Below are 25,749 nucleotides of genomic sequence, written 5' to 3' on the forward strand. Positions count from 1 at the left end.
TTGAAAAAGGAATAGAGGAAATTAATTTCAATAACATTTCATTTAACCCAGTCTATCTAAAACACTATGATTCCAACATATAATCAATAAGAAAATCATTAATGAGATACTATACATTTTGTTTTTACATAGAAAGGTTCTGAGGTCTGGTGTGCCTTCATTGACAGCATGTCTCAGTCTGGACTAGCCACATTTCCAATGTTCAACAGCCACATATGGCTAGTGGCTACCAGAGTGGACTTCACAGGTCTAATAAGTTTGCTCTCCAGCCGAGCAGGCCCTAGAGAGCTGATCTGAAGTTAGAGGGAGCTTGAAAAAGATACTGATCTAGAGTTAGAAGCTCTATAGAGCTGTCTGATAGAACTTTCTGTGATAATGGAAATGTTCCATATCTACCCTACCATCAGGTGGCAGCCACTAGCCACATGTGCCTGGTGAGCTGAAAATGTGTCTAGTGCTACTAAGGACCTGAATTTTCAACTTAAATTCATTGTAAGTGACTTAAATGCAAGTAGCCCCATATGGCCAGGGGCTGTCACATTGGACAGCACAGGCCCCTAGAGACACAACTAGACTGAGTAAGAGAACACAAAGGATACAGGTGGTTCGTGTGGGAAACTGGGCAAGAGTCTCATTTGGCCGAGAAAAGAGCAAGGGTGACAGGATTCAAGATGGTCGTGAGATAAAGTGGGGGAACGAGAAATACAGGAAGCAAGCAGGAATGAGCAGGCTCTTGTGGGAGTGAGAACAGGACAGCTTGAGACAAGAACATAACCAGCATTGCTCAGCCTGGAGCGTGTGGGAAAAGACACAGCGAGCATGAGAATAGGAGAGGGGTAGGCATCAGAGGGACAGAGGGAGGAGGTGATGAGCTGAGGGGGGACCAGGGCCATGGAAAGAGAGCAGGGAGAACAAGTTAGAGGAGGGAGAGGGACATGGTGGGAACACAACACAGGGAGGAGAGAGAAAAGAGGGACAGTTGTAGGAGACAAAGGAGGGAGGGGCAGGTGAGGAGGTTTGGACAGGAGCATTAGATGCCCCCCTTTATGTAGGTGTCTCCATGTCATTTAAAGAAAATGATCTTTTCTAAAGCCTCTCTTCACCAAAACATTTTATTTTTCTAAGGGAAAACAAAGAACCATACTGTCCAATTCGACAAGCAAGTCTTTCTCCGTGCGCACTAGCTATCGTCTTGGATTGTCTTGGATCTCTTTAGACCTGCAGTCCAGTTTGGTAGCCACTAGCCACATGTGGCTGTTGAACACTTGAAATGTGTCTAGTCCAAATTAAAACGAGTAATTACTTACCTGATTGGAATAAGGTCCAGCCGCTGAGCTCCCATATCATAGTCTTAGTGGGCTAAGAGAAGAGGATGGTGCCCACTGGCCTGCAGTGAATCCTCTCTGCCTGAATCAAGCCTATTCATGCTCCATTCCCTTCGAGAACACGAAGTCCTTGTGTGTGGGAGGAAAGCCCTGTTCCTTGCCCAGTGTACTTTTTCACTAGCATGGATGTGTCTCTTCAGTGAAAGAAAATCAGTTCAGCCCCCTGCTCCCTGCCTGTGCTTTTTCCAGCATGTGATCCGAGGGAACCGCCCAATCAAAACTGAGATGGCCCATCAACTGTATGTCCTACAAGTCCTGACCTTTAACCTTCTGGAAGAAAGGATGATGACCAAGATGGACCCCAATGACCAGGTAGGCGCTAAGTGGGGCAGAGCTTCCCTGGCTTAAGCTGTGTGCTGTTGGATGTGCTGTGCTCTACCCTCAGGCTGTGTACTGAGCACCTGCTGTGTGCCAGGGCCTTGCTTAGATGTGTCTGCACAAACGGTTTGGTCTGCTCTGAGAAATCTAGCTGTGTGCCTCCCATGTCCTCTTCCTGCTGGTGACCCTCTGCGCCAAGCCCACCTCTGTCCTGCTAAGGAAGAGGTGATGCCTCTTCAGAGATCCATCGGGGCCAGAGTTCTGCCCAAGCCCCACCCACTCTTTTCCTTGCTTCCCTTGGTTAGCTGATTCACCTGCTGGCTGTCTGTTTCACCTCAGGCTCAAAGAGACATTATATTCGAACTGAGGAGGATTGCATTTGATGCAGAGTCTGACCCGAGCAATGTCCCCGGGAGTGGGACTGAAAAACGCAAAGCCATGTATACCAAGGACTACAAAATGCTGGGATTTACTGTAAGTTTCCCAAAGCACAGACCTGCGTAGGCCTTCTGCTCTGACAGGAAGTCAGAGGGCCCACCCAAGTGAGTCCTGGGAACCCCTGCTTCATAACAGTGGTCCTGGAGTAGATGACACTGAGAAGCTGGAGGGCCTTGATGCTCAATTTGCTTATGCAATGGCAGAGTCACAAGTTTATGTGCAGCATTTGGCCCTGTGAAAAAAGCCATCTGTGAGCAGGTCCGGTAGGTCAGCCGTATGGATGGAGAGGAGACCTCTCACCACAGCAGCAAGGTTCTTTGAAAAGCAGGCGTGGGTATTTTGTGATAGGATACAGCTTGAGGATGGAGTTAATTCAATTAAATATTTATTATGCACCTACTCAGTGCCCAGCAGTGTGCTATATGCTGGGGTTACAAGGTGAGTCAGCCCAGTGGTCAAGGGCTCACAGTCTCATAGTAGCGACGGGCACAGAAAGAGCTACAATAGATGTAGATCTGCAGCACTAGCAGCATTCAGATGAGGGGCAAGGGCTTCCCCTCAGGTGACACCGCACACAGAAAGACCGCCAAGTCTAAAATCAGGTTTCTTCTTCCTCCAGAACCATATCAACCCAGCAATGGACTTTACGCAGACTCCTCCTGGAATGCTGGCCTTGGACAACATGCTGTACTTGGCTAAAGTCCATCAGGACACCTACATCCGGGTAAAGGCTGGGGCCAACTTTCTCAGCCCTGGTACCACATCTCTGGCCTCCCTCCCCCGCCTCCCTAGTCCTCTCCTCCCTCACCTCCTTTTCCTCTCCTCCCCAGATCGTCCTGGAGAACAGCAGCCGCGAAGACAAACATGAATGCCCCTTCGGCCGCAGTGCGATTGAGCTTACCAAAATGCTCTGTGAAATCCTCCAGGTTGGGGAACTACGTAAGTCTGTACAGCAGCCCTGTAATTGGGGGCTGAGTGAGCTGTGATCAGCTTATCCTTGTTAATGGGAGTCTTGGGTATTGCTTTGTTCAAGCTGGCAGTTTGAACATGTTCAAAAGCTATGCCACCATCCACTCCCAGGTGCAAGGACTGGCTGAGTCTGTCACAGGGCAGAGGTGGACCAAGAGCAAGTGCCCTGGAGAAAAAGGCTCAGGAATTGGGAACGGCCCCTCCTACACTCATCACTAGCCCTGGTCCTCGTCATCGTTTTGTTCTTCAGGACTTTGGTGCAGAGGATCCAAAGTTTCTGGACATGAGCACCCAGCTCATCCCTTTCCTGCCTCTTTTCTCCCATAGCAAACGAAGGACGCAACGACTATCACCCGATGTTCTTTACCCACGACCGAGCCTTTGAAGAACTCTTTGGAATCTGCATCCAGCTGCTGAACAAGACCTGGAAGGAGATGAGGGCAACAGCTGAGGACTTCAACAAGGTCAGTGTCACAGAGCTCTGAGGTCCAATGGGCTGAGACCATCACCTGACAGCCTGTGACAGCTGCCAGAGCCGGGGAGGTGCCTGCACTGGAAACCAGCCTGGTGTGCAGCAATTCGTCACAAGACTGAGGCATTGTCCCCTCTGGTTGTGCTTCCTCTGTCACCTTGAGCAGATGTCTTCCCCTTGGTGCCCTGGGCCCCTCATTTGCCCCTGGAGCCAGTACTCACCCCTCCTGTCTTCCTTAGGGGCCAGGATAATAAGCACAATAATAGCTGTGGTTGCTGAGCACTTACTGTGTGCAGGCACTGTTGCTGTTTGTGCACAGGAAGCATCAGGGAGAGGTCGGAGTGGATTGGCATGATATGCAAGTCATGGATACCTACTCAGAAGTCATTCCTCCATGCTTTCTGAGTACCCATCTCGGTGAAGCACACAGGGCCCTCAAAAGCTGGTACTCTAGACTTGAGTGTTTTGAAGCTGATCATCTCATTGTAAAAAGTTTGGGAAGAACTTCTAAGTATATTCAGTATAAGGAAGAAAATGTTTGCTATAATTTCACCACACAGTGATGGTCATTTTTTATGTGTTTCACTGTAGCCCTTTTTTCCTGTAGATTTTTCCTTCATTGATGGAGAGCTGACCGGATGTGCAGTGTGATATTCTGTTTTTCCTTTAACTGTTGTTTTCGGGGAAGTAACACATTTTTTTGAACATATCACAGTGTGCCAGGCACTGTGCCTCCATATAGCATCTCATAATCCTTCAGGCAGCACCTATCAGAAGATGTGTCTTTCTCTCTCCCTTTAAACTGTAGGGGGAGGGTGCTAAGTGACTTATTCAAGGAACAGATGAAGGGACAGAGTCAAGATCTGAATCCATTCCTCTCTGACTCCAAAAACCTATGCTCATTCCACACCGTTGACTAATTGAAATGTATGAGAAATAAGGCATTTGTCACCATCAGTCATTTGTCCTAATAACCACCCGAGGAGGTGTTCCTTAGCATGTCGGTGCTCTGTTCCCCAGCACACATCTGTAGTCCTGCTGTGCTCAAGACCCGGGCACGGGCCAAGTCTTGGTGCCCAGAGGCAGCTTGTCTGTGTGGCAGAGCAGGGTCGAGCTGGCTGCCTTCTTCCTTCCCCCTTAGGTTATGCAGGTCGTCCGAGAACAGATCACTCGTGCTCTGCCCTCTAAACCCAACTCTTTGGATCAGTTCAAGAGCAAACTGCGCAGCCTGAGCTACTCTGAGATTCTGAGGCTGCGCCAGTCCGAAAGGATGAGCCAGGATGACTTCCAGTCCCCGCCAATTGTGTAAGTACCATCCCGTAGGGGGTAAGGTGGGGGAACCCAGCCCCACTCTGTCTTCCTTCCAAAGCTTCACTGTGACCTTCTCCTTCCCCGGTACATGGCCACCTCAGGGAGCTGAGGGAGAAGATCCAGCCCGAGATCCTGGAGCTGATCAAGCAGCAGCGTCTGAACCGGCTCTGTGAGGGCAGCAGCTTCCGGAAGATTGGGAATCGCCGAAGGCAAGGTGACAGGGGACTGGGGCACTGCGCGGTCCTACTGCCCAGAGCCACTCCACGGGGAGGGAGCCTGCCTTGGCGGGCCTGCAGGGAGCAGCAGGGAACACAGCATCCTCTGCCTATGTGTGCCCAGGCCTTTCCCAGGACTGTCCTTGCTCACCTGTTTGGCTTCCCTTGTGTTCCAGAACGTTTCTGGTACTGCCGCTTGGCACTGAACCACAAGGTCCTGCACTATGGTGACTTGGACGACAACCCTCAAGGGGAGGTGACATTTGAATCCCTGCAGGAGAAAAGTAGGTTCATTTCTCTATTGCTGTGACTTGGTAGCTGGACTCGATATCAGGAGAGTTCTAGTTTTGGCTGTTTCAAGCTGATTGTCTGGTCTTGGGCCAGACATCTCTCTGGACCCGTTTCCTCATCTGTCAGAGGTCATCTCTATCTGCCTCCCTCACAGGGCTGTTTGGAGAATTCGGTGAGATCACAGAGGGGTATGGGCTTTGCAAATTGTAAAGGGTGATACAAAACAAAGTTGAAAGGTGGTGGTTAAGAGCAGACTGCTTGGATTCAAATCCTGGCTTTGCCACTAATTCTAATTAATTCTGATTAATTCTAATTAATTTCGAGTTCATTCTCCTCTCTGCCTTTTTTCTTCTGTGAGAATAATAACCATATCTCCCTCATAAGAGGATTGAATGCCTAGTCTATGTAAAGCACTTAGAACCAGTAGCAGGTGAAACTGTTAGCTGCCGCCACTGCTGTTTGCTGTGGTGGTATTGTCACTGTCATTACTGTGACGTTAAAGTGAGGTGAGTGTCAGAGGCCCATGCCTGGGGAAACAATCCAAAAGCCCAGTCAGATTTGACACAGCCCTGCAGGCCATGGTTCATGGCAGTGGCCCCAGAGGGGGAACAATACAAAGCCACACACCCTGAGCTGATACAGCTCTTTGAGTCTGGGGTCTGAGGCTTCCCTTCGAGCACCCGAGCAAGGACCAACTTGCACCGTGAAGCTCCCAGAAACTAATTCCCTTCATTGATCAGTTCCTGTTGCAGACATCAAGGCCATTGTCACTGGGAAAGATTGTCCCCACATGAAAGAGAAAAGCGCTCTGAAACAGAACAAGGTGAGTGGAGAGGCAGTCCCGAGTCTGAGCTGCTGTCACAGGGATTCCTGGGTACAGGCGGTGGTGGCAGTCTTTTAGGTGCATGCTCTCGCTCGCATCCTGTCTCTCTCTAATGCCTGAATGTTTTATTAAGAATAATTTTGAAGCCGTAACCGGTTTGGCTCAGTGGATAGAGTGTCGGCCTGTGGACTGAAGGGTCCCAGGTTCGATTCCGGTCAAGGGCATGTACCTTGGTTGCGGGCACATCCCTAGTAGGGGGTGTGCAGGAGGTAGTTGATCGATGTTTCTCTCACGATGTTTCTAACTCTCTATCCCTCTTCCTTCCTCTCTGTAAAAAATCAATAAAATATATTTTTTAAAAAAGAATAATTTTGAAGATACAGAAAAATAGGTAGAACCCCTATATATGCATCACCCAGCCTCCACAGCCATGGCAAAGTACGTGTCTACCTTCCTCCCCTTTGTTACTTTGAAGAAAACCCTAAGTGTTACATCATTCCATCTGTCAGTATGTAGAATGTATCTCTAGATTATGAGGACTCCTTTAACATAATCACAACAGCATTATCACATCTAAAAAGAAATAAAAATTGTTATTTAATGTCAACTATTCCATTGATGTTTGAACTTCCACAATTGTTTTATAAACAGCATAATTTCTCTGTATAAATATGCAAATGCGATACGTATAGACTTACAAACACTCAGCCCCGTTTTGTTTGTTAAGTCAGCATCCAAAGAGAGGCTACCCTTTGTGATTAGTCTTTTAAGTTTTTGTTTTTTTTTAAATGTGGAACACTTCATGAATTTGCATGTCATCCTTGCGCAGGGGCCATCCTAATCTTCTCTGTATCGTTCCAGTTTTAGTATATGTGCTGCCAAAGCGAGCACCTTTTAAATTGCTTAATTCATAAGTTCCCCCTCCATCTTTTCCACCTTTATTTCTCTTTGCAGTTTATTAGTTGAAGGAACCAAGTTGCTTGTTTGGTAGTTTCCCAGAGTTTGAAATTTGCTGATTGTCTCCCCACAGTGCAGTTTAACTTGCTCCTCTGTCCCAGATCTGTACACTGAGGGAGAGATCGAGAGGCTTGATCCAGTTCAGGTGTGACCTTTTTTTTTTTTTTTTTAATAAGACTACTTCCTAAAGGTCTTATGTTCTATCAGAGACACATACCATGTGGCTGTCTCTCTTTTTGTGGTATCAGTTCCCAGAATGCTCAATGCCTCGTTCCGCTAGTAAATTGAGGCTTGATAGCTAGTGATATTCTAATGCAGCCCGTCCTTTTCATTTATTAGCTGAACTACTTCTCTAAAGAGAAACTTGCTGTCACCTACTGTTGGTTTCCCAGTGATACAGTTTATGTAAGAAAGGAGGGTAAATGCTGGATTCTTTCCTAGTGTGTACCTAGAGTTAGTTCCCTGATATCATCCAACAGTGACCAATTATGTGTATGTGTCTTGTTTTATTTTCCAGTATGATTATGAACTCAGGGTTTAAGCAAATTCCATTTTTTTCAACCCATTACAGTTATGTTGTTGATGCTCACATTTCCCCATCTTTGGCCACAATTTGTTTTCAATGTTGTGGTTTTAAACTGTGAACACCTTTCAGTTTAATTACCAAGATACATATTTAAGGTAATACACAGTCACGGACTCTGACATTCTGAAGCTTCTGAGTATTGAGTAATAACTTCTCTCCAATCTTATAAGTATCACCACATCATAGGCGTGACTTGGGTGGGGAGGGGTGAGTTCAGGTTGATCAGTCACCACTGGGCCCCATCTCCAGCCACTTGTGTGCACGTGCCCTGGGGCTGGATGGCATCACATGTGAATCAGCACATTTGGTGATGGTGCCAACTCACCAGGACTTTGGCCAAGATCTTGGTGTGCAGGGCCCAGGCCAGTCGATTGCTCCACTAACGGAAACCTTTCTCCTTCAGGAGGTGTTGGAATTGGCTTTCTCCATCCTCTATGACCCTGATGAGACCTTAAACTTCATTGCACCTAATAAGTATGAGGTGAGCAATGTGACGCTGCCTTGCACAGCCCAGCCCTCTCTGCGATTCTTCAGTCAGAGGGCAGAAGCGGGCACAACAGGAACGTCCTGTCCCCCTAAAGCAGGAGGCCATAGCCTGTCGTGAAGGCTGTTTGACACAGGGTCTGCCACCCGGGGTCCTTTTCCCCTGAGCCGGGCCCTCCGGGTCACTCTTCAGCAGTAGCTGTAGGTTGTCATTAGCAAGACAGGGCCAACTAGGGCTAACTTATTTGCTGGGACTGGGAAAAGTTTCCTCTTTTCAGTTTCTGTGGCCACCTACCTAGGGAACCTAACAGATGCCCCTCCTCAGGGCTCCTGGCCATATGTAGTAGATCTGGCCTGGGCTTTGAAGCCAGATGGCCCTGGTCCTGCTGACACCGGCTCGCAGTTTCAATTGCAGCCCTGGAAGATACCAGATGTTACCTGAGTCACTGCGGTTGAGACCACACGTGTCTGGTGAGCTCTGAGCCATCAGAGGAAGCTGGAGGCGGGGCTTCTGGAAGAGGAGACGTTAGGAGGGGCCTGAGCTGCCAGCAGAGCTTTATTGGGAGGAAGTGAAGAACTAGCAGGTGGGGAGGGAGACGGAGCAAAGGCACAGAGAAAGATGGAGCAGGAGGCCAGGGAGGGCTGAGCGGTCCCTGTCATTCCCTCTCATCGTGAGGCCTTCCAGTTCAGTTTCTCTAGCACTTAATTTCAACATTTATTGACCAGGTGGGGTTTTTGTTGTTGTTTTTGTTTACTTTTTTAAAAACAAAAGTGAGTCCCGCAGTGGTTCCTTTTGTGTCCTGTTCTTTTCATCTAATTTGTATTCTCCCCTCCGCATTACTAATTTCAGGTAGTTGATGCCTCAGTTCTCAGGTCTGGTTTTGCTGTGTTCTTTAATTGTATTTTCCAAAATCATATTTTATATTATCTTAAGGAGTTTAAATGTCAATCTCCCATAAAAGCCAAAAGGTCGGGCCTCCTGGTACTTACCACAGGCTGTGTTCTTACACTGACTGTACAGAAATAGGAGGCAGAGTAAACCCAGCCCATATACACCTCAGCTCAGGCTCTTTGCCTGGTCTGTATTGTGAATGGGGAGACATTGAGAAAAACAACAACACAAAACCCAAAGGTCTTTTAAGAAAGTGAGCAGCTCCCAGTTTACCTTTGCTATTATCCCAAGCCAGTTTTGCCTACACTGAGTAGTTCCAAAAGAGACCAGAGTGAGTCCTAGGAAAAGAACCTTGGCAGGACCTCCTGCTGTCCAGGGCCCCTGCTGATGTTCTGCAACTTGCTCCCCCAGTACTGCATCTGGATTGACGGTCTCAGTGCCCTTCTGGGGAAGGACATGTCCAGCGAGCTGACCAAGAGTGACCTGGACACCCTGCTGAGCATGGAGATGAAGCTGCGGCTCCTGGACCTGGAGAACGTCCAGATCCCGGAAGCGCCCCCACCGGTGCCCAAGGAGCCCAGCAGCTACGACTTTGTTTATCACTATGGCTGAGCCTGAGCCAGAGGCGATGGCACCCAGGAAGGCATTTGGGACCCAGGAGAAACACTCACAGTCTGGTGCCTTGTCTTTTGCTTGTACAGAATCCGTAGGGACCGTGATGGCCAGTAAATGCCAACCATTCCTCCAGGCCACCTCTGACCACCCAGAGCTTCCTCTTGGTCCCCATCCACTATGAGTCATGAAGGCAGGTGCTCTGCCCTCCCCATCACTGTGGAGCCTGGCTTCAGGCCATGAGGAATGAACAGCAAATGCCCTTGCTCTTCAGGCCAAGAGACTGCTTTTTGAGCTGGATTTAACAACAGCCACTCACCTTTTCTTCCTGAGCCTGCTCCCCAGTGGTTAGCCGGCTCCCATGTGGGCAAGAGCTGGCCCAGGAAAGGCTGCCCGCAGAAGACAGGGCTGGGCATGTTGAGAGCCTTGCAGAGACTGCCTTTGGGTGACCCCGTGCCTGTGTCTCAGATCTAAGTAGAGGCCTTGCCCTTGATTTTGTCGTCTTTGTGAGGGCTCACTCCGGCCTCAAACAGCGCCAACATGCGGCTGCTGCTGAGGTTCGGCACCAACATCTCGTCTCGGGATCCACCAGGTCTCTCTTGCCCACGCAGTTGTCTGGGCAGATGGAAATGTCTCCCTACAAGCTCATAATCTCCCATCCTGGCAAGTCAGAGACATGAAGGCTGAGTCCCACCCTCTTAGTCTCCAGACTCTGCAGGGAGAGCCAGGGTGAGCCTGGGCCTAGCCTGTGGTGAGGTCACTAGAGTCACCTCCCCTCCCCTCACTTATATGTTTCCCTTCCTCCGGGAGAGACCTCCCACCTAACCTGAAGTGCAGCCCTCCAGGTGGCTTTCCTTTGGCCTTCCAGACCTCGGGAAGTTCGGCTTCCCTTCCTTCCCATCCCAGTGCTGTGGTTCCTGCCATTGGCCATGATTTCAGGGAGCTGGCTGGAGGCCACAGCTGTGCCAATGGCCTTTCCTGGTGCTGCCGCACTTATAGACCACACGCACAGCCTCTCTCCTTGGACATATGTGAACACAGTGGCATTCAGTTTTGGTAGCCTGGCATGGTAGGTACTACCCAATGAAGAGTGTACTATATATTTTCTTTACTATAGGCCATACTTATACAGACGTGTATATATATTTATATAAGATCTACCTATCCTAGGATGGAATGTTTGAGGGATTATAAAATTGGAAGCAAAAAAAAAAAAGTAACACTTCCAGTTGTGAGCCAAGATTGTAACGTGCGAGCAGCCAGGAGCTTCCTGTCAGTAACATGTTTTCAATAAATACTCTTTCATGTACAAACTGATTCCTACTTCCTACTAACAGCTCTTTCTCTGTTACTGGCTTCCTGCCCAAGGGAACTTTCACCTTGACAAGCCTTCATTCTTTGTGTCTGGGAGACTTGAGAGAGCGCCAACCGGAGTCCTCAGCCACCTTCCAAGGGCCCCTTTCTCCTCTTCAACCACCCTGCCTCCACCTGCTGGGTAAAGATGCTCACAGATTGTCACATCAGGACAAAGTGTTTCCTGCTCGGGCCTGCTGAGTGCATCAGGGAAAGACAGTGTACACCCCCATGAACACATCCTCCCTCTTCCTGCCAGGGACACAGCCAGGGAACAGTTGGAGTACTTGTACCTTACAAAGAAAACACGTTCTTCACCCTGTGTGTCGCCATGCTTAGTGCCCAGCCTTCCAGGTGACGTTGTAGGCTGTTGCTCCAAACCTCAGCCTTGGTAGTAGGGAGGCTTGAATGAGGGCCGTGATGAAAATACTTCTGTCTTGCCTCTGAGAGAGAAGGGGGCAGGGACAAGCTCTTTCAAACTGCATAGGAAGTGCATGCAGTACAGGCCTTGAGGACTGAATAGGCAGACCTTGGGAGCGATGGGTGCCTTTGTAAGTGATTAAACGCAGAATGAACTCATGCCTGTGAAATGCCAGCTGCTGGTGGTGAGGGCAGCAGTGGTTTGCATAATAAACCGCTGACACTCTGGCCTTGAACCTTGTGTCCAGAGCAGCCAGGGAACCCAGCTGAGTCACTTGTAAGGATCCATGTTTGTAGCCAGTCTTAGAGCCAAAGCCCAGGAGGGGATTGGAGTCAGAGGGGGACAAAAAGCCCCAAAGTGGGCCTCAGTCTTCAACCCTACCCTGCTCTGTCCTCCTAATGGATCTCCCTGTCTGCTCTGTTGGCTCTGCCCCTTTCAATCCATCCTGTGAGATGAATAAGATCTAAACTCCGCCGCTGGCATTTTTGGACCACTGCATCCTGTGCCTTGGCTACTTTTCCCACCACAGTTTTTGTTCTCCTTATCTTTCTCCTCCTCTCCTTGTTTCCCGTCTCCCTTTACTCAACCTATTGAAATGGAGATCATTCTTATAAAGTTTCAGGAACACAGAAAATGGTTCACAAACGTTTATTATTTACTACCTTCCATGGACCTTCTAAATCCTAAAGCAGTGGTTCTCAACCTGTGGGTCGCGACCCCTTTGGGGGTCAAAAGACCCTTTCATAGGGGTCGCCTAAGACCATCGGAAAACACATATATAATTACATATTGTTTTTGTGATTAATCACTATGCTTTAATTATGTTCAATTTGTAACAATGAAATTGGGGGTCACCACAACATGAGGAACTGTATTAAAGGGTCGCGGCATTAGGAAGGTTGAGAACCACTGTAAAGTGTAGTGCCCTGACGCAGCACTCCCCAGCTGGCTTGTGCAACCAGAAGAAAAAGCCCGTGAGAGCGATCTCTGCAGTTCCTTCCATGATTGCCCAGCACGGGCTTGGAACGAGGTAAACAACTGGTTCAATAGAAGTAAATAGGTGACACTTTTCTGGGTGCCCCGACTCTGCAGCCAGCAGGCACGGAGGCTCCAGAGCGAGACCCGGTGATCACAGCACGAGGGGGTGCCGGGCGCTGGACTGCGGAAGGGGTGGCGGGGAGGCTCCCCGGGAGGACGCGCCACGCGGGGTCACGGCGGACCCGGGAGAGAGAACCAGCTCCTAGGGCCGCCCCGCCCCCGCGGCAGGCGCCCCGCCCCACCAGTGGCTTCGGCGGAAATGCTCCTCCGACCACGCAACGCCGGCCTCGCACTTCCGGCAGGAGGATCGCGGCCGGGAGCGCCCGGGCCGAGGTGAGTGGGCGCGCCGCCGGCCTCCGCGCGCTCCCGGGGGCGGGAGGGGGAGCCGTCCGGCCGGGCTCTGCGGGGCGCGCCTGGGAGCCTGCCCCGCGCGGAGGGGACCGGGCCTCGCGCGCCCTCGCGGGCCGCCCTTCGCGCGCGCTGTCCGGGCATTTCCCGGGCCCCGCGAAGCTGGCCTGGAGCCCGCGCGGCTCTACCCGGGTCGAGGCTGCCCCCGCTGGGGTGGGAGTGAGGGCCCGCGGAAAACTCGTGGGCAAACCGGGCAGCGTCAGGTGGTGGGCGGTGCTGTGCGGACGAGGAGGCCCTGGAGGAGAGCTCAGCGCGCAGGGGTGTGTGGAACAGTGTTCCTGGCAGAGGGAACAGCAGGCGCAAAGGACGCAGCTGACGTGCGTGACCCACCACCGCTGGGGCCAGCGTGCTGGGCGCCGAGGTGGCGGTGGGAGTGAGGTTGCAGCAGTCTTCGGAGGCCAGATGGTGGGAGGCGTTTCCGGGGACCTTCTGTGGAGTTGGGGTTCGCCCGAGGGCTGCTGGGCTGCTTTCTGTGCCTAAGCCCTCTCTCCAGGCGGCGGGATTGGGGGAGCGGAGGTGTGGGGACTGGAGACGTTGCAGTCAGTAGTGAAAGGTAATTGTGGTTAGACTCGATGGTGGAGTAGAGAGAAGCACAGATGGTGGAGGAGTGTATTGGAGACGGAACTGACAGGACAGGGTTGGGGAAAGGGCAGCTTCTGCCATGGATTGGGGGGGTTCGACGTGAGGAATCAGCTGTGCTATGCTGGCATTTACTAGTGATGCTGGGGGCGTGACTCAAGGAGTCGGCTGGGGGCACCGTGAGTGTTAGGTGTCTTGAGTGGAGCCCAAGTTAGATGGACTGGCCTGGAGCCAGTAGGAAAGGGTGGGGCTGATGTACGGAACTTAGAAATCGTTGGCACGTGGTTCAATGGGATGAGATTACGCAAGATGAGAATCAAGATAGAAAACAGAAGCCAGGTTCCAGCCGCAGGCTCCCGGTTTGTATAGGTTGGGTTGACCAAGAAGGAGCCCAGAGAAGCAGAGGAAACTCTGCAGAGTGTGGTGTGATATCCAAGAGGCCGTCCCGGGAGGAGGATGTGGTCAGTCGTGTAAGATGCTGGTGAGACTAGAGACTTGGCCCTTGAAGGGACAAGTGACTCGGTGGGGCTGTGGGCACAGGCTGGGGACGGTTCGCGGACCGGGAGGGGGTAAGCGCCTACCGAGAGCCAGCCAGCACCCCGCGCTCTACCTGATGCCACTGACTCCCCTCCCAGGAGGCTCATGACTTTATCCTCCTTTACAGTTGGGGAAACTGAGGTCAGAAGTCAGAAACTGGGTCATGAAATAGGAAGGAGGGGCCAGGATTGGATCCCACGTCTTTCTCACTCCGGGCCCACACTTCTGAGCCCTGAGCTGCGCTGCCCATGTTCTAGTTGGGAACATGCTATGGTGACACACCAACTGATGTGGCGACTGCTCCGAGCTACGCTGCCCCTGAGGAAAGAAAGGCAGAATATGGGATTCCTTTCCTGGGCAAGTGAGATTTGAAAAAGAGCATTTGCTCCTTTAAGCCTGGTTTCCCTTACAGCAGAATAAGGTTGGGGACCTTATCGGTTACAGATTTCTGTCTCCAGTGCTTGGTATACAGGAGTGCTCAATAAATGCACACTGAGTGGCTAGGTGATTTCCAAGAGCCCTCCTAGCCGAGGTCTGTTGTGTTTGGGGTTAGGTGACCTTCTAGAAAGTAGTAAGAGAAGGAGTGCTGTTAACCTTGGGACAGTGCTCCCTGTGAGCCTGGGTAGTCATGGGGCCTTCCTAGCGGTCGGGGACCTGCACCAGCTCTTTGAAGGAAGAGGGGAGGGTGGAGGGTATTAGTGTTGGAGCAGGAACTGCAGCAAAGGCAGAAGGTAGGAGTTGATTCACAGAAGAGTACAGACTGCCCTAGCTCGGAAGCCATGGGTAAGACCACGGGGAGGGAGTGCTAGAAGAAAGATCTCTTGGTGCCAGCATGCCCTGAGGGGCCGGGATGCCACAGGCATCTAGTGGTTAGAGATCAAATGCTGCTAAATGCCCTACAGTGCACAGGACAGGCCTTCTCCAAATGTCAGTAATGCCAAGTGGAGAAACCCTGGTCTAGAGGAAGGAGTATGAGCCTTGAGATATGTTGGACCCCACTGCCTAGCTGTGTTAGAATTCTGACTGTGGGAGGTGCAGGGAGAAGGAGAGAATCATACAGGAAACTAATGCATCGGGTGGGGGAGAAAGGGAATGGTGTCTGGATGGTAGTGGTGGAGGTCAGGAAATGTGACCATATTTGGGATATTTTTTAAGACAGGTCTGACAGTACCTGTTGATTGAATGTGGGCTGAGGGAAAGAGAGAAATAAAGGATGAGAACAAGGTTTCTGGCCTGAGCAGCTAGCAACTAGTGACTGGTGGTGCCACCTCAGGGTGGGAAGAGGAGCAGGTTTTGACGGAGGGTGGAGGACTCCTGGAGAACAGAAGTCCATTCTGGACAGGCTGGGTGTGAGGCGCCTGGTGTTAGACATCCAAGCAAAGAGGACAAGGAGGCAGTCGGGTATCCTGCGTTAGAGCCGGGGAGGTGAGAGGGGGCGATGCGAATTGGGTCATGTCGGCTTACAGAGGCATTTCAAGGAATGGGCCCGAGTTAGGCAAAATAGCACAGTGGCTCCCAACCTCGTGGATGCTACGCCCTCTTTTTAATGACAAATATTTTAGTGATAACTCCCCCCCCCCCTTATTATCTTAAAATGAAACTTATGGTTCAAAAAACTACCAACACATAATTTTTTTTAATTGGCAATGCCCTACCCATAATGTAAAAGAAATAAAAGGAAAGTAGTTGGTAATAAAATGTTTCAATTCGTGAGTTCCTGAGCACAGGCTACTAGAAGCTACAATGACACAGCCCCTGCCGGCACCACTCCTGTGGAACCTGCAGGCGGTGACGGCCACAGGGCAGCCTGCCACAGCCCGTGGGCAGCTCCAAGCCCATGCCTGCCGTGGCTGCAGGTGGCTTTTCCAGACTGGGAGCTCGTGGTACCCTTTTATCAAAAACAGTTCAGCCTCCCCTCAGTGTACATAGATCCTAAAACTTAGGAGAACCTTGGAAAAACTGCTCTATTGCCTGGAAAGCAGTTGGGTTCTTTATAAGCAGATCTTTAACCTACAGGAATCTCGGAGTCGTGAAGGCTGCAGAACAGTTCTCAGTTATGTGCATGCCCCCCTCAGAGCCCCACTCACTAAAGGGTAGGAGTGTCCCTGCAGAACAGCACATGGGTTCCCAGAGTTCCCCTGAAGAGAACCAGAGCCTGAGGGTGCCCCTTGGGACATGAGCCTGTGCCAGCTCCCAGTTTGCCTTGGGGGAGGGGAAATGACACCTCAGGTTCCAGAGTACAGAAACAATGTTGATACTCCCTGCAGAGAGGACTGGGAGGGGAAGTTGGGGTGCCTCTGATCAGACGGTTCTAGGAAGGCTTCAAGGCAGTGGCATTTCTGTCGGGTGGGAACGTATCAAAGGAGAAGATGGGAGGAGGGACACAGTTGAAGCAGCAGGTGGGATAATGCTGGACTTGGGCGGAGGGGTGGGGCGGGGGGGGGGGGGTCTGCCTCGTCTCCCCAGGGCCTGGCATGCTCTGGGCACTCACTGGGGTTGGCTGGGTGATAGGCAGCAGGGAGTGGTTTAGTTGGGTAAGACCCTGTGGCAGGCTCCATGTCTGTGACACTGGCTGTTAGAGTTGACGGCAAGGTCGGTGTTGGTTTCCTGGTCCATTTTACTGATTATTATTATTATTATTATTATTAGAGAGAGAGGAAGGGAGAGGGAGAAACATCAGTGAGAGAGAACATCAATTGGCTGCCTCTTGCACGCCCCTCACCAGCGATTGGCTGCCTCTTGCACGCCCCTCACCAGCGATCGAGCCTGTAACCCAGGCATGTTCCCTGACTGGTGGCCTCTTGGTACATGAGTCGATGCTCAACTACTGAGCCACACTGACTGGGCTCCTGGTCCATTTTAACACCTTAATGACCAGATTGGTCCCCTGAAACCACAGGCCCACTCTCTTGCAATGAGTCATCACCGTATGGAGAACTTATAACATGCCAGGTGGGGCTGTAAGGCCAGCATGGACCTGGTGGGCCCTGTCTTCGTGGAGCTTTCCGCCTCCCATGGACACAGATCATCATGCCCTGCACAGGTCCGATGGAGGAATCATGGGGGACCTATGAGAGCAGCTTGTGTGTCAGGGGCACCCCTCACATTGGGAGGGAGGGGTTCCTGAGGGAGCAGCATTTGAGCTGAAGATGAGTAGATGCGCTGAGAAGGTATGGAGGGAGGGCAGAACGCTGGCTTCTCCAGGCGCAGGACGGGGAGCTGAAGGTGGCTGGCCAGTGGAACTGGGGCACCAGGGCCGCAGCTGAGCTGAGGCTGGCAGGAGCCCGATCCGGCCTTTTTAGCCTAAAGAAGGGTTTTGATCTTTATCTTAAGAGCACTGGAAGCTGCAGAAGGGCTTTAAGCAGTGGTCTGACATGATCAGATTTATGTTTTAAAAAGGTCACTTTGGTAGCAATTCATGGAGAACAGCTTGAGACGACAAGAGAGTGGATGTGACCAGGAGCTCGGCTGCCAGCACCCGTGCTGGGGGTGGGCTCCTTCCTGCTCCTGTCTGCCCCCATCTCCCCGCGGGACAGGCCTGGGTGGGTGGGGTCAGATGGCCCTCACTGCCCAAGCCACCAGCGCTGCCTTTTCATCCTTCTAGCCTCAGACCTGGGACCGTGAGCCCTGCACCCGGTAACCATGGAGAGGATTGGCTCGGTCCACCAGCCCCTGAGGTGAGGACTCCGCCGAGGCTCCGATAACCGTCCTGATCATGGAGTGAAGAGAACTCCTCTAACCAAGCCAGGTTCTTGTTGAAGTCGTGGCGCAGGCCCAGCGTCTTCCTGCCCGTCTTCAGGAGAGGTGCCTGCCCCCGCCGACCCCAGCTGGGAGCAGCTGCTTCCCCAGATGGGGAGGTGGGCCCTCGACGTGGCCTTTGTGTGGAGGGCAGTGTTGACCCTGGGGCTGGTCCTTCTCTACTACTGCTTCTCCATCGGCATCACCTTCTACAACAAATGGCTGACAAAGGTGACTGGGAGGCCTGCACCGCGGGGCCGGGAGGGAAGTGGCGGGGCCACAGTGCCCCTCACACTTAACAGCAGGAAGGCACGGGCTCCAGCCAGTCACGTTAGTGATGGGGCAGAACCCCACAGCCAGCACTGCCATGCCAGGGATTCTCCCGAAATATTTGCATCGAGGGGAAATTAGGGGGCCACGGGGATGAGCTGGGGAGACTTGGGGAGCTTAAGCAACAGCTGTGGACCAACTGGTATAAAAGTAGTTCAATGCTCTAATAGCTGGCACAGCCATCCTGGCCCACACTGCTGTTCCTTGGGTGTGGGCCATGGGGAGGGGCTGCAGCAGGTAGCTAACAGGCTGTTGAAGGTGGAGACGGCACTGAGCTACAGTTGAGCCCCATTTGTCCACCTGCTGCCTGTGTGACCTCCAAATTAGGACTAAGTCTCTGATGCCAAGTGATTGTACTGTGGGTGAAAGCCCCTGCAGAGCCCTCAGCAAGCACCGAATTAGGGCCCCTGCCACCAGGGCGGGAGCCCGGTGAGGGCTGCTGTCTAACGGCGCCTGGCCGGCCGGCTGTGCTTTGGGCCCCATACAGAGCTTCCACTTCCCCCTCTTCATGACGATGCTGCACCTGGCCGTGATCTTCCTGTTCTCCGCCCTGTCCAGGGCGCTGGTCCAGTGCTCCAGCCACAGGGCCCGCGTGGTGCTGAGCTGGACCGACTACCTCAGAAGAGTAGCTCCGACAGGTGTGTTCCTGTGGGGAGGGCCCGGCAGGAGGAGGGCTGCTTGGGAAGCCATATGCCTAGAACAAAAGGAAGTCTTCCTGGCCTAAAGCTTAGGCCCCTCTTTCCCTGCCCCACCCATGTTTCCTCACTCCTCTCTGCCTGCCCTCCCCGCCCCCACATCTGCCCCGTATGTACTCTCCATCTTCCCGCTTCCCCCACGCACGCCACACAGAAGCCCCAGTGCAGCAGTAGCCTTGTAGCTCCCTTGACCTTGAACATGCACACTGAGCTGTGTTTCCAGGCCTGGAGGTAGTGGTGAGCAGAGTGTGTAGTCCCTGCCCACGGTGCTAGGCAGGGAGGGCTCCCCAGAGCAAGGGCTGAGTAGGCTGAGACCTGGAGGGCGAGAGGGACCGGGCGGTCCGGGGAGGGGAGGGGTTTAGTGCATGTGGGAGTCTGCAAGGGAACTGAAAGTATCTTGGGGCGCTGAGGACTCAACATTGGTGCGAGGAAGTGAGAGGGTGGAAGGGGTCAGATCCTGGAGGGCCAGGTCCTCCTCCGTGACCACTCTGAAGAGTTTGCAGGATCAGATTGTATCTGTCAGCAGGGGGGTATGCAAAAAATTAAGCAAGTGGGACGGACACAGGCCCCAGCCAGTCAGAATGCACTATAGCCTGAATGCTGGAGCAGGGCCCCCTCCTTTTTTTTTGAGTTAACCTTTTAGTTGCTGGGTAGAAAGGAAGGCCTAAAGGCCCCAGAGAAAGTGAGGGTACTCATGGAAGTGAGTTCTAATCACTGGTGCCCCCATGCCACCTGCCCTTTCTCCCCGGCGTGTCCGGTGGGCGCCCTGTGTCTCCACAGCACTGGCTACGGCACTTGACGTGGGCTTGTCCAACTGGAGCTTCCTCTATATCACCGTCTCACTGTGAGTACCGCCACCTCCCTCAGGCGCACGTTCTCTCTGTCTGTCCGGCTGGCTGTCTGCACCCCTGACCGACAAGCCAGCCACTGCACCACTCTGGGACCGGCCGTCCTCTCTGAGCTCCTCCCTGACACCCAGCAGCTTTCCAGAAACTCACCAGCCTCTTCCTTACGCTGGGCACAGTCGATGCTGGGCCCGCTGCCGGGCGGCCTGGGGAAGCCAGGGGCTCAAGCAGAACGGGCGGCCGTGGCCGGGAGGAAGGCATGTCCGCGTGCAGTGCACGCAGGTGCAGAGGGGAGGCCGGCAGTGACTTCTTACCTCCGGGGCTGTGCCTCAGAGAGCACAGTCCCTGCCTCCTCTTTCTCTCCTCTCATCCTTTCTTCCTCGTCCTGGTCTCCGCTGAGGGCGGGTGATAATAGGCCTCGGTGAGCTCAGTGTCAGACCTGCAGCCTTTCCTCCTGCTGATAATTACAGGCCTCAGAGATTCCTTCGATTAAAGGTCACGAATCAGCCAGATGACTCGGGCACCTTCCTTTGGTCTTTTGTACCCAGATTGTCCTGCTGCCCTGAGCAGAGCCCATGGCCCTCAGGGAAGTTAGGAAGCTCCTCAGGGAAGTCAGGAAGCTCCCCCCTTTCCAGCCCACTGACTGTACTGTGGGGTCCGTTCCGGATGGCGGGTCTGAGCCCCGGCTTCCAGCCGTGCACTGTGGTCATTTTCGCTTCCAGGTACACAATGACCAAATCCTCAGCCGTCCTCTTCATCTTGATCTTCTCTCTGATCTTCAAGCTGGAGGAGCTGGTGAGGCCCCATCATCCCCTGAGTCCCTCCTCCCCCCTCAGGTGGTATGCATGAGAAGGGGGTCTGTGACAGAAGAGAGGAGCCCAGCCCAGGGGCAGAAGCTCCCGACAGAAGCTGAGGAAGGACCGAGCACTGGGCACTACCAGGAAGTTTAGAAAGCGGTGTGGCAGGGGGCGGGGATGGGGGGGGTGGTAAAGGCCAAGGGAGGAGGGGCCAGGTCACGTCAAGCTGGGCCGAGGCGCCTGCTGTGCGAGGCAGCACCTTGGTTTCATAGTGGGGAGGGGCCTAGGACAGCATAGGGAAGCACCTCAGTATGTAGGGCAGGCAGGGAGGTTGGCCACATCCAGCTGGATGCAGCCCTGCACACCTCCATGGGAAGGAGCTGGCCAGGGCCCCCCAGGGTGGTGGGTGGGGAGAGAAGGGCCAGCCAAAGTGGCTGCCGACCCCCAAACTCCAGGTGGGATGAGCTGGAGACTCCCCAGTTAGCTGCCACCTGCTCCCCTCCTCATAGCGGGCGGCGCTGGTCCTGGTGGTCCTCCTCATCGCCGGGGGCCTCTTCATGTTCACCTACAAGTCCACGCAGTTCAACATGGAGGGCTTTGCCTTGGTGCTGGGGGCCTCGTTCATCGGTGGCATTCGCTGGACCCTCACGCAGATTCTCCTGCAGAAGGCGGATCTTGGTGAGAGCAGGCCCGGCACCAGGGGGTGGAGGCCGGTGGCCAGGCTGACGGCTCACCATGTCCCCGTTCCGTAGGGCTCCAGAACCCCATCGACACCATGTTCCACCTGCAGCCACTCATGTTTCTCGGGCTCTTCCCCCTCTTTGCCATATTTGAAGGTAGGTTGGGCCGTCCACCTCGGGGCACTTCAGTACAGCAGGCCCCAACCCCCTCTCTGAGCCCAGCTGCAGAGGACACAGATCAAGTGCGGCCTCCCCTGGCAGTGCCTGATTTGTGTGTTTGAACAGACACTTAAACCAAATGGCTAGAATCCAGCATGATAAACGTTACGTAGAAAACGTATGAAACATAGTAGACGATAATGACAGTGCACGTGTCCAGCCCCGGAGGTAGGCCAGGGCTGTTCTAATCGTTTTACATATATCACCTCTTATAATACTCCCCCAAAAAACCATGGGGCAGTACTATTAATATCCTCATCTTGCAGGTGAAAGAAACTGAGGCAGAGAGAAGTAGAGATAACCTTGCTTCGGGTCCCATGACTCCTAAACGAGCCTGAACTTGGATCCAGGAGCTGGCTCCAGAGTCCCTCCTCTTAACCATTCCGCTGTGTTCTGCCTCTTAGGAGGAGAGGGTCAGGCGTTGTCTCAGGGTGGTAGGGTGGAAAGGCAAGGGGGAAAGGCTTCCCAGACAGTGTATCTGGGAGGATGAATGGGACTTGGACAGGCTGATGGGGGGTAGGAGGGAGCATCCCAGGAAGTGGAAACAGGTTCAGAGGAATGGAGCGTGAGCTGGATTGCAGGAGTGTTTATTGAGGGGCCAGGAGGTACAGGGAGTCTGGGCAGGTGAGCAGTTCCCCTCCACTGTCATCTCCCAGAGAGAAGAGCGGGGAGCATTGTCTAGGCTGGGAGGTGTACCACATCCTCCTTCCTCTGATGTTTGGGATTAGGCTTTGTCCCCTGTCTGTGTATCCTTCCTCCCAGAGCCCCTTCTGTCCTCAGGGCCATTACAGAAAATCCTGTCCCGCATCCATTTAAGTTGCAAGCAGTGAAGCGTCTCGAACCTCTGAGAAAATTATTTGTGGCCCCGTTGTCCGGGAAACTTCTGTTCTGCAGCCTCATTTTCTCTCTTTTTACAATCTCTCCCCATTCCTTCATTGTGTCCCCGGTAAAAACGCCACACTCTCCCTCCCTCCCTGGGTGTTTACACCGCTCCCCATCTCTGCAAACCCTCCCCCGAAAGCCCCTGAAAGCCCCTGGCCATCGCCGTCGTCACTTAGCAAAGCTGCATGGATTTAGCTCCTTTAATCTTTTCTGGTAAATTAATCCCCCAAGCGCCTTCATTACTTATGTTGCTTTCCCCGAGTCCCTTCCATTTGCCCATGCCTTTGCAGTACTGCTGAGCCCAGCACCAGGCAAGATGTCCTACATTGGAGGCTGTTTGCCTGGGGTTGGAGGGGGTGGGGGGCTGTCACTCTGTGTTTCTATGGTGCTTCCCTCCAAAAATCTCAGGGTCCTTAGCCAGCCTCCTGCCCCGCCCCCCCCAGGTGTGTCCTTTGTGCCTAGACTGGACTCACCTCCCATCCTGTTAATACTCCCCGGGGCCTGTCCTGAAGGGAGGGACCCAAGGAATCATCCTCCCAGATGGACAGTGTTGGAGGGTTAAGAACCCTCTGAGAGTCTAAGCAAGTTCGCTGCCTGGATGCCTGTGTGGGTGTCTGGAGCGGGGGGCCGTGGCTTTTGTTGAGTATTTATATGCAGTGTGTGTTTTTTTGAGAACTGTTCATCAGATTATACCATCTGTTTGAGAAACATTGGTCTAGTCCCAACCGGTTCATTCTATTAGTGGGGAAACTGCTCCCAAAAGGGGGCGTGTCTCGGCCAATTCCCACTGCTGTGTGATAGTCAGGCCTGGATGAAGATGAGTTTTGCCCCTGTTTATAGGTGGCCTGCCTGAAATTGAGAACAGAGGACTCCCCCGCAGCCTCCCCACCATTGCCCAGGGGCTGAAAGTCCTCACGTGATGCCTGCCCACCTCTCTTGGGCCCATTGGTTATCACAGCTGCCAAGGCCATAGGAAGTCCACCCTCACCATTCGGACCGCAGATGGGAGGGAAACACCATGTGGAAGAGCCGGGTGCTCCTGTGGGTTGTCTGTGTGTTGCCGTCCCCTGTACTTAGCGCAGGGGCTCCGAAGCCCTCCTATCACTCCCTGGGCTCTGGCAGCCGTCCTTGCTTCCTGGTTTACCCACGTCTCGGGCCGTCTGCCTGAGCTTCTCCCATCCTTGTTGTCTTAGGAAGTGTGCCCCACGCCAGGGGCAGTTCTCACTCGGCTGCGGGAGGGTGAGGCCGCCCGGCAGGCACACCCAGGACGTGGTCGCCCCTGTCTCCCCCATTGCTTTCAGGTCTCCATTTGTCCACATCTGAGAAAATCTTCCGTTTCCAGGACACAGGGCTGCTCCTGCGGGTACTCGGGAGCCTCTTCCTTGGCGGGATTCTTGCCTTTGGTTTGGGTTTCTCCGAGTTCCTCCTGGTTTCCAGAACCTCCAGCCTTACTCTCTCCATTGCCGGCATTTTTAAGGTACAGACTCAGGTGACCCCCGTCCTGTCTCAGAGAGGAGCCCCTGAGGGTGTTTCTCACCAGCAGCTCCTGCACCCCAGGGCCTATAGGGAAGAGAGGGAAGTACCTCATTAGGGCGCTCAGTGCCATGCTCTCATCTGTACCCCGACTCCACTGGGCTTGGGACACATTTACATTTACTAGGAATGCCAACTCGTCCTGTGGCAGCGGCAGGGAGCCATGGATTGAGAAGCCCCCATTCAGACTCATCAGTAACAAGTTCTGTGATTGATTGGTGATGTCTGCCATGGGCACAGCCAGGGACAGTTAAGTCATTCGTGCCCTGTGCTTGCCTGGCCTGCCTTTACCTCTCCCTGGCAGCGTTCTTGCCTCTCCTCTTGTCACTTCCCTCCACCACACGCTGTGGGGGAGTTTGCTCTTTGATCCTGGAGCAGTGCTGCCTAAAAGCAGAAATGTAGGGGCTCCCCAAGGGTCTTCTGGTTGCCAACCAAATGATGAGGCAGAAGCCATGGTTCTCAGAATGAGTCATTTCACAGTGCCATTTGCAGCCATTGTGTGCAAAGAACCCCAGGACCAGTGCATGTCCCACAAAGCCCTGTATGACGCTGTGTTCTCCCCCGGCAGCTGAGGGCTCCCCACAGCTGTACCTTCCGGAAGGGCTCTCCTTTATTCCTGTGGACACAGCTGCATTTGGTTGGTCTCCTTTTATCCTGGCAGTTCTGTGAAAGCATCTCCTTTGTTTCATCTCAGTAACACAAAGGAGGAAAGCATTGCAGCAAGCCCCATGCAAGCTTCTCTTTGCCCTGCAGGCCAGCCGCCCTGGCCTGGGAGTTTGGGCGAGTCTGGCTCTCTCCTGTGGTTGTGCTTAGTGCCTGGCCCTCTTTGCAAAGGGGCCAACTCATCCCGCCGATCACTTCCCCTTCCTGCTTCTCTGCCCACAGGAAGTCTGCACTTTGCTGTTGGCAGCTCATCTGCTGGGCGACCAGATCAGCCTCCTGAACTGGCTGGGCTTCGCCCTCTGCCTCTCGGGAATATCCCTGCATGTCGCCCTCAAAGCCCTGCACTCCAGAGGTAACCTGAGCCCCTTTCCTACGCCTGCATTCAGGACATTCTCCCCATGACTCAGCCCCTCTGATTTCCTCTCAACCCAGCCCTTCCGGGAAGAGGCAAGTGGCCCTCGGCTACCCCAAGTAGTTCCAGTCTGCACTGTTCAGTTGCCTCTGCAGGGGCTGCTGCTCTACTCAGCATGCTGGAGTCATCCCTAAGGGACTGGGGAGGGGGGCCCGGTTGACAGCACACACATCAGGGCACAAGACGCTGATTGGGGCTGTAACTGGTGTCTCTTCATCCCCAGGTGATGGCGACCCTAAACTCTCCAAGGGGCTGGGCTCCAACCCTGACCTGGAGCTGCTGCTCCGGAGCAGCCAGCCAGAGGAAGGGGATAATGAGGCGGCGGAGGAGGACTTTGTGGCCCAGGGATAGCAGCGACCAGCCCGGGGAGCAGCTTTGAAGCAGGCCGCTCCCAGTCTTCATGCTGACGGAGCTCAGGGACCAGGTGGTTTCTCACAGCAGCTGGGAGCAGTGGGCCAGCAATGTCCATGCTGGGCCTCGGGTAGCACGGGACCCATGGTGGGGCTGAGTTGGAGAGTTGGTCCGAGGGGTGAGCACCAGGCCAGAACAGGCCCCGCTGTGCTGGAGTCGCAGCGGAGGAACGGAGGGCTGTTCTCAACTGCTTGCCAGGCTCTGGCTGCCAAGATCATGATTTCAGAGGCATCACAGGTGTCTAAGGGGCCCGGGCCTGGACTGCAGAGCAGTTGGGAAGGGGAGATGGAGAGCTGGGGGCTTACCACCTGGACAGCTCTTTGCTCAGAGAGCAGATCTATTTATAGTTTGGAAATAAAGGGTTTACAGTCCACTAGTCACTTCATGTTGCCTGGAGGTGTGGGGGCAGGGAGGGGCAGTCGGCCTGGCCTCTCCTTCCTCTGCCTGGGGCCTCAC

At 53.4% G+C, this 25,749-nt stretch overlaps 2 protein-coding genes and 2 non-coding genes across 10 annotated transcripts in view; 3 read left to right on the forward strand and 1 right to left on the reverse strand.

Moving 5' to 3' along the window:
- The window catches only part of ELMO2 (engulfment and cell motility 2), a 36,835-nt gene extending 25,770 nt beyond the window's left edge, over positions 1-11,065 (forward strand). For all 5 annotated transcript variants that reach the window (XM_070420813.1, XM_070420816.1, XM_070420815.1 and 2 more), the window contains 11 exons: positions 1,575-1,697; positions 2,043-2,177; positions 2,761-2,865; positions 2,972-3,080; positions 3,438-3,574; positions 4,724-4,887; positions 4,995-5,107; positions 5,285-5,392; positions 6,140-6,222; positions 8,169-8,246; positions 9,552-11,065. In XM_070420813.1, coding sequence (XP_070276914.1) covers positions 1,575-1,697; positions 2,043-2,177; positions 2,761-2,865; positions 2,972-3,080; positions 3,438-3,574; positions 4,724-4,887; positions 4,995-5,107; positions 5,285-5,392; positions 6,140-6,222; positions 8,169-8,246; positions 9,552-9,752 — 1,356 coding nt within the window. In that variant the 3' untranslated portion in view covers positions 9,753-11,065. The remainder of the gene's footprint in view (positions 1-1,574; positions 1,698-2,042; positions 2,178-2,760; positions 2,866-2,971; positions 3,081-3,437; positions 3,575-4,723; positions 4,888-4,994; positions 5,108-5,284; positions 5,393-6,139; positions 6,223-8,168; positions 8,247-9,551) is intronic.
- On the reverse strand, positions 7,007-7,113 carry LOC139014839 (U6 spliceosomal RNA). Its single transcript, XR_011472364.1, has one exon. It is a non-coding gene; the product is annotated as a U6 spliceosomal RNA (small nuclear RNA).
- Positions 9,222-9,353, forward strand: LOC139014774 (small nucleolar RNA SNORA51). The gene has a single exon (XR_011472326.1). It is a non-coding gene; the product is annotated as a small nucleolar RNA SNORA51 (small nucleolar RNA).
- A 1,773-nt stretch (positions 11,066-12,838) lies between the features above and the next one.
- On the forward strand, positions 12,839-25,669 carry SLC35C2 (solute carrier family 35 member C2). Of its 3 annotated transcripts, none has more exons than XM_070420818.1 (10): positions 12,839-12,897; positions 17,693-18,057; positions 18,644-18,794; positions 19,632-19,695; positions 20,419-20,491; positions 21,003-21,171; positions 21,246-21,329; positions 23,576-23,751; positions 24,693-24,822; positions 25,106-25,669. In XM_070420818.1, exons 2-10 carry the CDS (start codon positions 17,938-17,940, stop codon positions 25,231-25,233), a joined length of 1,095 nt encoding a protein of 364 aa, XP_070276919.1. In that variant the 5' UTR covers positions 12,839-12,897; positions 17,693-17,937; the 3' UTR covers positions 25,234-25,669. The 3 variants fall into 3 exon arrangements, with proteins under 3 accessions (XP_070276919.1, XP_070276921.1, XP_070276920.1); XM_070420820.1 differs by lacking the exon at positions 12,839-12,897 and adding an exon at positions 13,096-13,232; XM_070420819.1 differs by lacking the exon at positions 12,839-12,897 and adding an exon at positions 13,541-14,032.
- Positions 25,670-25,749: the final 80 nt, after the last annotated feature.

This window comes from Myotis yumanensis, unplaced genomic scaffold, assembly GCF_028538775.1.
Source record: "Myotis yumanensis isolate MYYU_CA2020_CCGP unplaced genomic scaffold, mMyoYum1.0.hap1 SCAF_7, whole genome shotgun sequence".
Taxonomy (NCBI): domain Eukaryota; kingdom Metazoa; phylum Chordata; class Mammalia; order Chiroptera; family Vespertilionidae; genus Myotis; species Myotis yumanensis.